This window comes from Ctenopharyngodon idella, chromosome 18, assembly GCF_019924925.1.
Source record: "Ctenopharyngodon idella isolate HZGC_01 chromosome 18, HZGC01, whole genome shotgun sequence".
Lineage (NCBI taxonomy): Eukaryota > Metazoa > Chordata > Actinopteri > Cypriniformes > Xenocyprididae > Ctenopharyngodon > Ctenopharyngodon idella.
The window spans coordinates 2,803,890-2,818,362 of NC_067237.1; the positions used below are offsets into that span (position 1 = coordinate 2,803,890).

The following is a 14,473-nucleotide window of genomic DNA, read 5'->3' on the forward strand; positions in this document are numbered from 1 at the left end:
CTCCTGGGATATTTCCAGTGCAAAGCATGATGTAAAGCCCAGTTGGCATCTTTAAAAACAGTTGCTGGGCTTATCCTTAAAATTAAATATGTATTCCGCTGGAGATCACAGGTCTGTTTGCCTCTGACCTTCAGTGGCCGCTGCTCTGTCCCATTTTGGCACTGATAGTGGCCTTTAATTAGACCCCAATGGGCAACTGAGCCCTGATAAATCCATCCCACTCCCGGGTTTGTCATTATCAGGCTCCTGGGAGCCAGGCCCTGGCAGTGTAAACACTGGGAGAAGAGCTTTAAAAGTGGTCAAAGAGGAAGAGAGGGTGAATTGAAGCCGGGGTGGGGGTTGGGAGGTGAGAAGAGGTTCTGCGCTTGCGGGACTCGCGATTATGAGAAGAGAGACAGAGAGCGGCACTTAACGGCACATCAGCTGCAGTTTAACAGTCACGGCCCGGAGCCGAGGGCCGACCCAATCCGAGGCGAGCCAGCCCCATCTAGCTCTTTATGCGGATCAATGGCGGGCCAGCGCTCAGAGGGCCATGAAGAATTTCAATGAAGTCCTGCGCTCTCTCCGTCTCTCTTTTTTATGGCATGTAATTTTTTTTGAGTTGCCGAGAGCCCGTACTTTAGACAAAAGAGCACTTTAAAAGCAAGCTTCGGGCACAAGGGCGGAGGTGCATTGCTTTGACATGAATGACACTTTACAGAATAAAACTCTGCACAGCTGCTCCTTTTATCAGTCTTGCCTGCGTCAACAAGTAACGCTGCGTCCAATAAAGAAAATTGACACATCTACGGCGACGTACTCCAAGCTAGCAGCTGCACGCATAAAAAAAGAGCAGAGTACAACAGCTCTACGCTACACATTTCAATATCAGCCTACTCAGCTATTCATGGAAGAGGCTTGTCTCATTCAGAGCTGTTTCAGTTCGGGAGAACATTGATTAAAATGAGAAATTGCAAACAATATGTTTAATAAATCAGCAGACAAAAGAGGCTGATTCGTATCGGTCCCCACATTCTTGGTGGAGGTCCTTTTGCTGCTGGTTCTAATTAAAGACATCAGTTCAATGCTGCCACAAACACACAAATAAAAGTCATGAATATGCATTGTGTGCATTGCTGGTGTAATCGTGAATACCCAAAAAGAACCAGACAGGGAGACGGCTTGGACGTAAAGAGCCGTGCAGCATGCTGATTCCGATTTTGATGCATTGTTTTATTTACACTCTTGGCACATCAGTAATCCAAACAGTAGCTTTCGGATTTGTGCTGCTCACTTCAAAGCCAACGTGTTGTGGGAGAGCAAAAAGAAAAATCCATAGAAAGTAACACTCGCAGAGCAATGTCAAATGTCCTTTTCTACTAAGATTTTTACAACATCAAAATTTCAGTAGCTGATATTAATCCAGTTTTGATGCTGCTCTTTTATGTAAAATGTTTTTTGTTTTTTTAAGTATATAAAAAAAAAAAAAAAAAAAAAAAAAAATATTGCTGGGCAAATGATTAACCGCGATTAATCACATCCAAAATAAAAGTTTGTGTTTACAAAATATATGTGTGTGTGATGTGTATAATTATTATGTATATATAAATACAAACACATGTATATATTTAAGAAATATTTGCATGTATATACTGTACATATACTTATATAATTTATATTATATATAAATATCAATATTTTATATATAGATATAACAAATTTGTTCTTAAATATATACATGCATGTGTGTGTATTTATATACATTATGTAAACACAAACTTTTAATTTGGATGCGATTAATTGTGATTAATAGCGATTTATCGTTTGCCCAGCATTACAAATAAATTCAATTAAATATTTTTTTAAGTATTTGATTTAGTCTCCACTGCATGATTAGACATCATGTAGTAATCAAAACATACATATAGGGTGAATTCAGGTTTATTGGAACATTTTTCCAGTCATCTCAATGGCAAAACGTGTCTCAATCAACCTGAATTCACCCTACAAATACACATGTAAAGGTTTGAAAGCAGCCACTTGACAGTCAGAGATCATGAATGGACCAAGTCAGTACTACTTACACTTAAAAGGGTTGGTCTCATTAAATGTGGTTACACTTTATTTGAGTAGTTTACTATAGAGATTCTACTATGTATACAACTACAGGTTGTTAATTTGCAACTACATGTCAATAATATTAGTAGACTGTTAGGTTATGGTTCAGGTTAGTATAAAAAGTTGACATACTTGCAAAGTTACTTATAGTTAGTAGAATGTCATTTGGGAAGCATCAAAATAAAGTGTTGGCAGATATTAAGCAGACAGTCTACTAATACTCTAACAAATACCCTAGTTGATGTGCAGACTAATCAAAATAAAATGTTACCTTAAATCTTTTTAAAATTTCAAATCTAAGTACTCACGTAACATACTTTTACCATCCCTGCTTTCTACAAAATATATCCAAATTTTGGTTCCTTGAATCTATTTTGGTTCCCATAATCAAAGCGAATGGAAGAAAATAACAGTCATGTCTGTAATTAACACATTCTCTCTCAATCATTTGCTCTGTTTGAGCCGACAGGCAGATACACTCACTTGTTCCCTCGAACCATTAATCACTGCGTCACGTCTCCATTCACGGCCCTTTCCCCCTTCCATCGATCCGACATAAAGACTAATCCTTTCCTGTCCTGATGGATTCATTAACTCTAATGGGGCTATTTTATATTGTTTGCTTTGGTTGACGTGGGTTGTCTTAGGGATTCATTGTGATCAATGATAGAATTATTTCATTTTTCTCTCTGACATCCTCTGTTGTGCATTTCTTGGGTGAACCATGCATGATTTATATAATGATATATTAATCTAAAAGGTGTCCAGATGAGAAATGAAATATGGATCATACCGAACATACTGACAGAATGCATATATTTGGGTTAATAAAGAACTGCATTTGTATGGACCAAGCTCAGATAATGATACAGGTGGGTGGATGTAATCTCTAGATCACAGTTAATCATTGTTTGTTATTTGACTGGCGTCAGCTTGCACAAAGACTAGCTAAGATTGCTCCTTCACTTTATTACAGGATCACTGTAGGAAGTAAATCCCTGCTGATTTCAAACTCATACATTCAAAGCCTACTAGTTTTATCAAGAGTTTGTGTGTGTGTGCCCCACTCAGCAAACAAACAAATAAATAAATTGCACATTATAATATTACTTATGTAAAATAAGACAGACAAGCATTCTCTTGAGCCTGCCCGAGTCAAAGCAGTGCATTGTGGTAGAGTCCATGTTGATAAGTAGCTTTTGCAAATTACTGTGTATTCATAGTGCTTGATAAATCAGTAATGTCTTCAGAAGCCAGTGCACATATTCTGCATCCATCTGAGAAATAAGTCCTCAAGATTTGCAGCTAGGCATTAAGTGGCAATAGATGCCGCCTGCAACAAACCCATCAATCTCTCATCAGGAATAAACACAGTATCGAACCAAGTCAATGGCCATTAAAATGACTCGGTCTGCTTCCCTTGCTTTGACTGGCGGCCACCATAAACAGTACTTGATTTGGCTATGTTCACATTACAGGCCGTAAATTGTAACCTGACAGTTGCCAAGGTTAATTGTATTGCCCAGAGGTTGACTTAATGGAGTTTTCAGTATGGTTTAATTTGAGTATCAACTTCAGATTTCTCAGAATGTCACAAATAAGACAACTGTAACATACAGGAAGAGTACAATTATTGTGGATAGGATAACTATCATTTTGTATTTTGAATGAAATCATATTGAAACTCTGATTGCAGACTTTTGGGATCGCAGTGTGATCTTCTGAAACTCAAGTAAACCACTCAAGTTGTGATCACTTTTATGAAAAGCATGAGATTTAAATGAAAGTCCCTGTTTGCTCGGCATTTAATCTCTATGACATCTAGAATAAACAACTGAGATATTAAAGAGATAAAAAGTGATTTTTATATGCAAGCCGCACGAATCGGATAAGCGAACAAATTCTGCATTCTCAAACAGAAAACAAATTAGGTCAAATATAGGTAAATAACTGGTCACTTATATCATGTAGTGTCAATATAGACTGTTCCTTTTACGTAACAGCTTTCCTTCTTAATTATTTAAATATCTCCATATGTTTTGTAAGACCTTCAAAACAACTTTCCAAAATAGTCCACCAACTGATGTGGGCACAGTTTGTTTTTGATGGCTTATTAAATGTTTGTTTTTTGGGTTATCCTGCCCATTTTCTGTCTCCCACTCACTTAGAGAAATTAAAAGCTGTATGTGGGCAGATAAAACACATTGCACCATAATCGTCTGCTGCTCTCTCCTCAATAGGGGAAATGAGAGACACTTCATGGTCTATTAAAAGTGAATGGGATCCAATGAGGCAACAGGCAATAATTGGCATTTTCTGGCACAGTGATTTCAACAGGCAGGCTCAAGGACTTAAAAGCCATTAGTCCAGTCCAGTCTATTTTTCACTCCTTTCTGCAATATGTTAAAGCACATCCCTCTTTCAAGCCTCATTGCTGTAGATTACAGTGATGGCTGCAGTAATAGCCCCATGGTAGAGTTTAGGAATAGGTTGGACTTCATACCACACAGCACTCGAAAAAATATAGGTGATATCGGGATGCCCTTTCAATCTGACAATTGGTGATACATCTCTAAACAAGTGGAATCAGTTATATAAGCCCAATCAAACACAAAAACACATGCTGTTTTTAATCCTTTCAGTTCAAAACACGGAGCCAACAGCACTTTAAATAGAAAACGGACTTGCTCGCTTTGAGTGCCCCGAGAGCATGAGGGTGCATGACGATTATGTCACAGAGAATTCTCTGGAGCAAACATGAATCATATCGATGGATGCTGTAAAAATCAATATTCTGCCACAGGTCATTCACTGGCAAAGATTCAAATGGCTGCTCTGTGGAGACTTGAAGCAGGAACTGGAAGCGAGTTCACTTCTGAAGGTGTAAATTTAGCCACATAAAAAGCAATATTGAATTAAATTGAGGAAAAAATGCACAGCGCTCTGTTCTGTAGAGAAATACGCTGAGATCAGCTTCTGATGCTATTAAATCCGTATCACCCATCAGCCATCAATTACCGTCTTGACTTGGAAAGAGAGACTGCGCTAACAGCAATGACAGCACTTTTTAGGGGTCTCATTGGAAATTGCGGATCTCTCATAATTAGAAGTATTTTGCCTCCTGAGAGACATTAAAGAAATTCATATGGAGAGGTTGTGAAATGTACCGTAAAGTATGACACAATCAAACGTCTCCTCCCCAATTTACATTCCCTATAGTGACAAACCAAGCTTCTGCATTCGCTCTTTATGCAAATTCCCGGGTAATAGTCTGCTGATGCGTTTTAAAGGCCCTCGGATCTGCTTGCCATTGTAAAACAGTCAGTTTTCCCTGAAATACATCCCGCTGAGTGTATTATTAAACCGCAAATCACCGTTCCTCTGCATCAGTAGAACACATCTCAATCTTCTTGGCTCTGTGTGCTGCTTACTAAGTACTACACCTACAGCAGCACGCCCGAGGACCAGCTGAACATATTATAGCAAAACCAGCAGATTGCCTCACCTCAATCAACAATCGTCTCACCTCAATCATCAGCACGGTTCACTTCAGCCGGCACAAAGTCTCATGCCAACCAGCACAAAATCACACCCCAACCTTCAGAAAGTCTCACCCTAACTGGCAGAAAGTCTCACCCCAACCATTAGAAAGCCTCACACATCTGCTCATCTTTCGTTTATTTTAGAAAGGTCATAGATGTGCTCTTGCGCAGATTTTTGTCTCACATTGGGTGTTTTTATTGTCCTGAGGGACACAAGTCGTCTTTTCACTTTGCAGAAGAAGGCGGGGAGGAAGCCCTTGGCTTGGACTTGAACATAAGAAGTAGGCTACAAGAAATGACTATTTTCATTGTTTTCCACACATCCATGAAAGCAGATGAAATCTCATGTATTGCAGATACAAATAATACACAATAAATTCAACTGATGTCCTTTGATATCGCAGAGGTTGCTAACAAACAGCAACTGTTGCATCAGCCGCTAACACTTACTCCCTGTGGCATTCGAGGACTACCTTACACTGTCATGAAGTGACTAAAAAAGTCTTTCAGTGCTTGGTTAGTACTCTGAAACTGACAAACTATAATTTCCCCAGATTTTATCTACCTAGAAACATTTTAAAAAATACACAAAATACATTCTTAAAGGGAACCCCGGGTATTAAGACTTGTATGGCCTAATATAATGTAAATAATGTCATCACAACTTCCCATTCTTTTCTCCTCTTATTATATTATATATATTATATTCCGAGTTGTGTTGCGGTAAAAATAGCAACAGGATAGCATCAGTAGCTCACCGAGTGCAACCATTTGACGTCATCGACGTAGAATGCACTGTGCACCTAAACAAAATGGCGCCCCCCATTGTCCAAATATGTCATGGATTTTTTAAATAACGTAATTCTTTCATGGGTTTTCTACTACATATTTCAGTAAGAGACATCATTTATGTTATATTAAGCCATGCAAGTCTTAATACCCAGGGTTCCCTATAAAGCAGTTACTGATGGCCTCAGGGCATTAACCAGTCAACTTCCCTGTTTTCCAGGTTATCCTCGCTACGCTGTGGTTGGGGATCATGCATCTGGCGAGCACCACCTGCGAATCCAGAGGGTGGAGCTGATGGATGATGCTGTGTTCGAGTGCCAGGCCATCCAGGCCGCCATGAGGTCCCGTCCCGCTCGACTTACTGTCCTAGGTTAGTCACAACTGCGGGTATACATGAAGACTGACAAAGAAGTCCTGCCCATTGCTTATTTGCATACTTTTATCAAGAGCTATTTTTGCATTCTCAAATGTCCCTTTCTTAACATTCAAAGATTTTGTAATTTATTTAATTTCTAATTATCTTCCAAACAGCATCAAATTAAATCAAAATATGCTCATAGACTAATTACAATGATTTCAAACTATCCGTGAGTATGAGATCAGCGAAGAATAATGTACAGTTTTAAAAATAGATTTTTCACTGACCAAACTCCCCTGCAGTACCATAAGTTCTCACTTTTAATTTCCTGCTGCAAATCCCACTGTCTTCATTATTAAACCAGAGAGGTCATTGAATCTTAATTAAGTTTTATTGGGTTATTATTCAGCGTTGCTGTTTCTGCAATATTGGGCAGCAACAGTGTTATCTGTGCTGTGGTTGTAATCAACCACCTGGTAGGTTTATCTGCTCTAAAAAAAAAGACCACCCACATCCACCGAGTTAGCTCTTCCCCGCACCAGTGGGCAAAACTGCGGGTTACTGGGAGAGCACTGAGTGGGGTTGGGATTGGGGTGGTGTTATGGAAGAGGTGGGGTAAGCCACGAAGCACATGTGCTCGCCAGCCGGAATGTGATTTGCTTTATTGATCTCCACTAATGAAAAGTTAAAATAATGACCTGCATGGGAGGATGTAGTGAGGGAAATTAGAGGAAGAAAGAAGACAAATTACGGTGGTCTGCGGTTTCTCTCTGCTGCTCTCCTTTACAAATGACTTATTTGCTTATTACAAGCACTTAGCATAGACAAAATAGTCACCTAAATCCCACTACTACCAGTATCACAATTACCTTATGACCAGAACATCATTCACCAATGTCAACTTGCAAATATGTTTGATTGGTGAATTGACTGGAGGAAATGAATCGAAAGCGATGATGCACAGACTGTTTTGTTTATCATGATTCTCTCCTGCTGTGGTCATTATTAATTGGGCCTTAATTAGTACTGCTTTAGAACTGCCTCAATGGGCACTGATAACGCTAATTATCCACCACAAACTCAAAACCAAGAACCTCAAGTTCATCCCAGTCTAGTTTAATTTCCTGTCAAGTTGGTCACCATGGGGCTAGTGGCTTTGTGACTATTCAATAGATAATTTCAAGGGGCTAAACAAGGATCATATCATGCCCTATCATAATTTCCTTGATCTTTTGAGATAAAACAGTTCATTGTATTATGAAAACATACTGTAACTTCCAGAACTCAAAACATCCTCCCCAATAATGAAGACTAACAAGCTGGAAAAAACTAATTCTGAACTTCCAAGACTTTTAGAAGTCAGTGAAAGAGATATATTTGAACACATGACCACCAATATTTAGCCATCAGTAACACTTATAATAAGCCTCAAGGTTTCGGGAAAAAAATAGGTGACCAGATCCTCTAACCTGTGCTTGTAATATATGCAAGCTCTGTAGCAGAGTGATCTCTGGGCTGTCTTTTACAATGTCAAGAAGCCTGGTCTGAGCAGCAGTGATGACAGGAATGGGAGTGTGACTCCCGGTCTTCCCAGTATTTCTTACCTGACAGCTGAAGTGGTCCCTCAGCCCCTCGCTTCATGACTCAGCCTTCCCTCACATACCGACTGAAGGCTGAGGTTAGGGCAGGTGTACTCTCTACAGACTTCCGCATATAGCCTGGATCAACCAATCCCGCAAGAGGCTTTGATATCTGATCAAGCGTTTGAAAGTGGAGAAAACTGAATCCCAACTGTGAATTATTCTGAATACAAAATTTCTCAACCACTTATGGTTGCTTGCTTGAAAAACTTGGGAAAAAAAACTAATGGGGGGGGGGGGGGGGTCATCAAAGAGAAACCTGTATTATCATGTCTGCCGTGACATGAGATGGTAAAATCTGCTCACTATAGCCATACCCTTGAATTTTGAACTCCACCTTTGCAGAACTCTGGGATTTTGTGGGTTGACCTCAAGAGGTCATTTATTCAGAATTAGTTATGAAGAAAAAGGGATTCTTTTAGCAGTTGCTACCTCGCCCTGTGGGCTAATTATATACACTCTAAAAGATCACCATCCTTGTCTTCTCACGGGTCCCCTCAACATTAATCTCAGCCCAGGTGAAAATGGACAGCAGAGTAATGGAGCTCGTCTATGGCCTTATGAAACTATCAAAAGGTTACGCGCCGCCGCTGTACTCCTGAAGATTTTGAATGCATTTTCTTCTCACCCGCATGGGGGCTCAGAACTTCTAGCTTTGAGTGTTTTGTAAAGTCGTTATCATTTTCTACAAACCTCTTAAACATTTGTACTTCTGGCAATTTACTTTTTCACCCCAACTCTCCATCACCACCCTTTAACTCAATTTTGCTCTTTCTAATTGTCTTGTTAATGATTCTCATTGCTCTTCCCTACAAGAAAAAGTAAGTTTGCAAAGTAATAGCATAAGCAGCCAGATGATCTTATATTCTGTTATCTTATAAGTTCCGAAATTGCCCATTAGAAAATATTTGCTTTTCAAGGGATTAAATCTTTGGAAGATGCAAGGGCTAAATCTACCCCACTCATTTCTCCTTCCCTTTCGCACAAATTAATAATTATGATTTCATAACTAATGGAAGATCAAGTGTCCTTGCGGGAAAAATAAATAGGTGAAGACACTTGGAATCTGTATTACTTTGCATTTGGAAGTCTCAAAGTCTTAGCCTAAGATTTGATAAACAGCTTCGAGGCATGGAGATTATTAACTTTTAATTGCAAATCACAAGATGCAACTGCTCAACATCTTTTCAAAAGCGTCCTGCTTATAGTCTTATGAAGATAAACAAAGGTCATCAATTCAAATCCAGATTTCCTTTCCAAGTGCAATGCCCTGAACACCACCGAACTTCATTTAATCTATTTTTCCACAAGAGATGATGCTTTTAAATTGACTAAATATGAATCAAATGCAAACAAACATGCCAAACCTAGAAGTACAATTTTTCATCCCTTAGGAGATCAACAAACCATTCTTATAAACTTTGAGTTGGAAACTTTGACCTGAATTGCAAGTAAAATAACTTAAGAAACAAATGAACAAAAATAAATCCCCGTTATTGAAAGCCAATGCAACTTTTCATAACTATTTTGAACCAACAGTTGTTGGCAAACATTCAGAGCTTTCCAAATCCCATAAACCCAGTCTGTGTTTGTGCGCATGTTTGTTGAAAGATGATTCTTACTAAATCAAATATTAGAGACAAAATTGATTAAATAGCTGGTTTATGTACCATTGTGTTTGAACTATTGCACATGTAACTGTGCACAAAATTCAAGCAGATGTTATTTAAACGGACGATTAGCTTTGCTGGGAGTTCCACCCTGTTGGGCTGCGACCTCAGACACATCTGCAAACACACTCCTGTGACCTGAATGACAGACGAGACGCTGTACAGATGTTCTGTTACTTACAAACGTCAAACTGTCAGCGTTTCTGTGATGTAATTCACATTGACATGTTGAGTAAGAGACACTTTTGACTTTTTTTTCCCCCTGGATCTACTAAGTTATATACAAATTGCAATTTACACATACTTCAATGATTTTATTATTTGGATATTTTTGGGAGATAAAAGTCAGTGTCATGATATGTGATAACAATGATTACAAAACAAAGACAAAAATAATTTAAAGAATAATAATAAGAAAACAAAAATCAATTCTTGAACAGAAGTAGTTGAACATAAAGAAAGAATGTAGTTTAACATAATGTATTATTATTATATTGTAGGGGACAAATTATTTAAACTAAACTGCTTTGCTGCTAATTATTATTTTTTTTAAATATATATATATATATATATATCTGCCAATTCAAAGTCCAGTCAATCAATCAATCAATCAATCAATCAGGAAGTGATTTCACGACCCCTGCAGACCATTATTACAATATGTAACGGTCAAGAAGTGTCAAACATCTAATAATTTAACCATTTTATGACAAGGCAAGGTTAAATAAATATTTATGAATTAATAATACATGATATTTAAATATTTAAAAACTTTAAATGATGATTAGTACATATTTAAAAGATGATTAGCATATATTCAAGTTATAAGGAAATATGTAAGGAAAATCGCTTTGTACTTGATAGTTACAACACATGACATTTTAAGTTCAGAAAAATTCTTTAAAAATATTATAAAGTTGTTGTTTATGTTTGTTTGTTTGTTTTTTTAACCCAATGAAACCATGGATACAAATGTTAAAAGGGAATTTAAAACACTTGATTTTTTTAAAGACATTTCCTTTTTGCTATCATATTCTTATACCGTACATCACAGATCTGTATGCTTTTTTTTGTGCAGTCTGCCTTGTGGTGAAGTTCACTTCTTTCTAGTGACCAAACAACTGGTTACTAGCATTGTAAGAACCTCAATAGCCAATTTCAAAGTCTTATGGTGGTATTTTTCTTTTTTTTATTATTATTTATTTATTTTATTTTTTTATTATTATTATTTCTTTTCAGCAAGAGTCTTTTTACTGCCTCATTGTCATCTCCACACCATCATGAACACTTCACCAGCTTCCAACCACCACCTATTCACAATGTGACCCCACCAAACCTCTTCAACTTGAGGTACCCAACCGTATCTCATAACTTCCTCTATTTTCCAACCTACTGCTATAGTCAGAGGCCATGACAATGCTCTCAGAAAACAAAACGAGTCTGCTTGTAGTGGTCACGCCAAAACCCAGCCCACGCTCACCGCCAGTGCCCCAGCACCTCTATTTCCTGCACACTTTGATGCTTATTCAAAGGTAAATCTTATTTTCTTTCCATCACCTTTCGTTTCCCAACCCCTGACTCCACTCTGCTTTAACTCTGGCAATCTGGCCGGGCATCACTCATGCATCGAGCCGTTGAATCTGTACCCGTAAAGACTCTGCCAAATGGAGAGAAGCGAAAGAAATGGAGAAAGCAAGAGATGGAGAGAGAGAATATGGATCAGCGTTGAATTCTGCCTCCCGCAAAGCAACACATTAGTGACAGCGCTGTGAAGGGAGCTTTGATTTGGGCCAGTGAGCCACGTATGTCACTTGTCTCCATTCCTGGCATGTTTTCGATTACACTTCCTCTTCTTTCTTGTTTCGTTGCTGATCTATCTATCACAGCCCGTAGCAGCCGCGTGAGCAGGTGACGGCAGCCGCTGCAGAAACAGACGGGCCTCATTGTTGTGCCAGACACGTCAGTGGAGGCAAAACACCACCTCACCCATTCGGTTCCCAACAGATTGCTTTCCCCCCATCCCAGAAGCTGGATTACAGGCCATATCACCTCACTCTTCCACAATCTTGTTTTTGATGTCAATAACTCAACCTGCAAAGTCACTGCCATAGAAGCCCACTGTAAATGAAGTGAAATTTCCTCCCCTGCAATTACTATAGCATCAAACCCACTCTGGAGAATAAAAGAGATTTCTCTCTCTCTCATGTTCTTCCTTTTAGCTCTTGGAACTGAAACATTGCCCATCCAGTTGATTTAAAAAGCTTGTTGCTGAAATTCAAGGTCCCCAGTTGATTGAGCCAATGTTTCAGTCCATTTGGTTAATTGCAAATCCATTTGCCTGCATGTTATTTATTGTTTTCTTCAGACACATGCTACAAGTTAAGAGTCTTGTCACTTTGAGCCAGGTCTTGTTTCTGGCTACAGATTTTTTTTTTTTTTTTTTTTTTTTTTTATAATGGTTTTTGAAAATACGCTGGACTTAGGAGACCTAAAATATTGTACAAACACTTTCACAGTGAAATTGCTCCTCTGTTCAGTGATATTTTTGCTCTTTAATAAACTCCACTCTCAGTTCGCATGTCATGACACTGTGAAACAACAATATATGCACAGTCTGTGTGTTATGTCCAGTAGGCAAGTTACAAATGCATACAACCAATAAATCAGTGCACAGTGAAGGGATAGTTTGCCCCAAAATGTATTTGTTGTCATCATTAACTCATGCTCACATTGTTCCAAGATTTTCTTTCATCCAGAAAGAAAGTGTGCTAGTGTTTTCTTTCCAATACAATGACAGTAAATGACAGCAAAAAAAAGCTGCTACTTTCAGAAATGACAAAAAGCACAATAAAACATAACAGTGATTTCTACAAGCCATATAATAGCTTAACATTTAGGCTGACAATCTCTTCCGATGTAACCTAGTTAAATATGACACAATGCATATGTTGTGGCAGGTTTTACATCAACAATTTGACATAATATGTGTTTGTTTCTCATAAAAAGTTATCATGTGGCTTCAGAAGACCTAGAACATTTGTTGTATTTACTAGTTTCAATGTATTTTCATGCTGCTTTTTTTGGAGCTTGACAGCATCTGTCTTCAGTCACAAATCTGACTTTTTGTCAATTCACAAATTTCACAAATTTTAGAAAATCTAAAATTATTTGTGTTTCAAAGAAAGAAATGATGGTAAGTAAATGACAGAATTCATTCAAACTGTAAAAAAGAGATCGCTAACAGGCAATATATCAGGATAGAAAGACAGAATTATGGATTAAGGCTTTCCCAGCCAAGTGGAGGGTGGAAGAATTGCAGCCCAATGGCCAGTAATTAAAAAGGAGCGATCAATCTGCGCTGCTGACCGACTCATGAGAAATCTATTGAGTGACTGCGGTAAAGCGCTAATTTGAAGCCATTAGGGGATGCAGAGTTTGCAAACAGGCCGGTAATGATGATGGCTTGCATGGCTACAGGGTTGCCCTTTGTACTGCTGTCAGACTAAGAGTGTCTGGGAGAGCTGAAATTAGATAGGGAATGTCTGACAAAAACCTCAGCGCCACAGCCCGAAATAACAGCTCCTTCCTTTAATGATCAGTGCCATTTGTAGTGCATGGAAACAGCCATCAGTAGTGACAGGCCTAAGGCAGAGGAACGGTGTACGGCTCTGGGGTGATGAGGTCTGCAAAGAGAAATGCAGAACCTGATTTCACCAAGTACAACATGTTCCTGGATCAACATCTTTGTTGATCCTGGAACAACATTCCAGTAAACCAGATTTGCAGTTTACAGCTTATGTCAAGTTTAGGCTTACAACCAGGGTCAAGTGCTTCTACATCAGTTTAATTCACCTATCATTTCCCTCTGGTTTTAAGGATTACTCATGGGTAGGGTTAGTTTTAGGGGTAGGGATATGGTTAGGACTAAATTTTCAGACAGGAATGTTGTTCCAGGATCAACAAAATATGACCCAGGAACGCCTCTTAACTCAGCAAAATCAGGACATGCGAAGAGAAATACGGGCCCATCGACTTGATTTCCAAAGCTGTGTCTCAGAATTTTTTTTTCATATTAGGAGCTCAAATAACCTCTTTTGAGATGGGCAATCCTTTTAATAATTGTGCAAGATTATATTCATGACAAAATTTACCAGAAAAAGAGTACTACGATGTTTCCTATCATTTTTTTGCTGCTAAAAGCAGTCAAGTGGAGCTGCGATTTAGCTGATATGATTTAAAGATGGTTTCTCCATCTTTGCCCTGCTCTGCTATGATCATCCACACAGAGAAAGTTACTAATAAAAAGTCATTTAATCTAAATGCCTTTAAACACATTAAAATAAAATATCTGCCCTACCAAGGACATCTAACTCAGAA

At 38.5% G+C, this 14,473-nt stretch overlaps 1 protein-coding gene across 9 annotated transcripts in view; it reads left to right on the forward strand.

Moving 5' to 3' along the window:
- Positions 1-14,473, forward strand: part of kirrel3b (kirre like nephrin family adhesion molecule 3b) — a 227,340-nt gene that overhangs the window by 147,281 nt on the left and 65,586 nt on the right. For all 9 annotated transcript variants that reach the window (XM_051870448.1, XM_051870449.1, XM_051870452.1 and 6 more), the window contains exon 3: positions 6,649-6,798. In XM_051870448.1, coding sequence (XP_051726408.1) covers positions 6,649-6,798 — 150 coding nt within the window. The remainder of the gene's footprint in view (positions 1-6,648; positions 6,799-14,473) is intronic.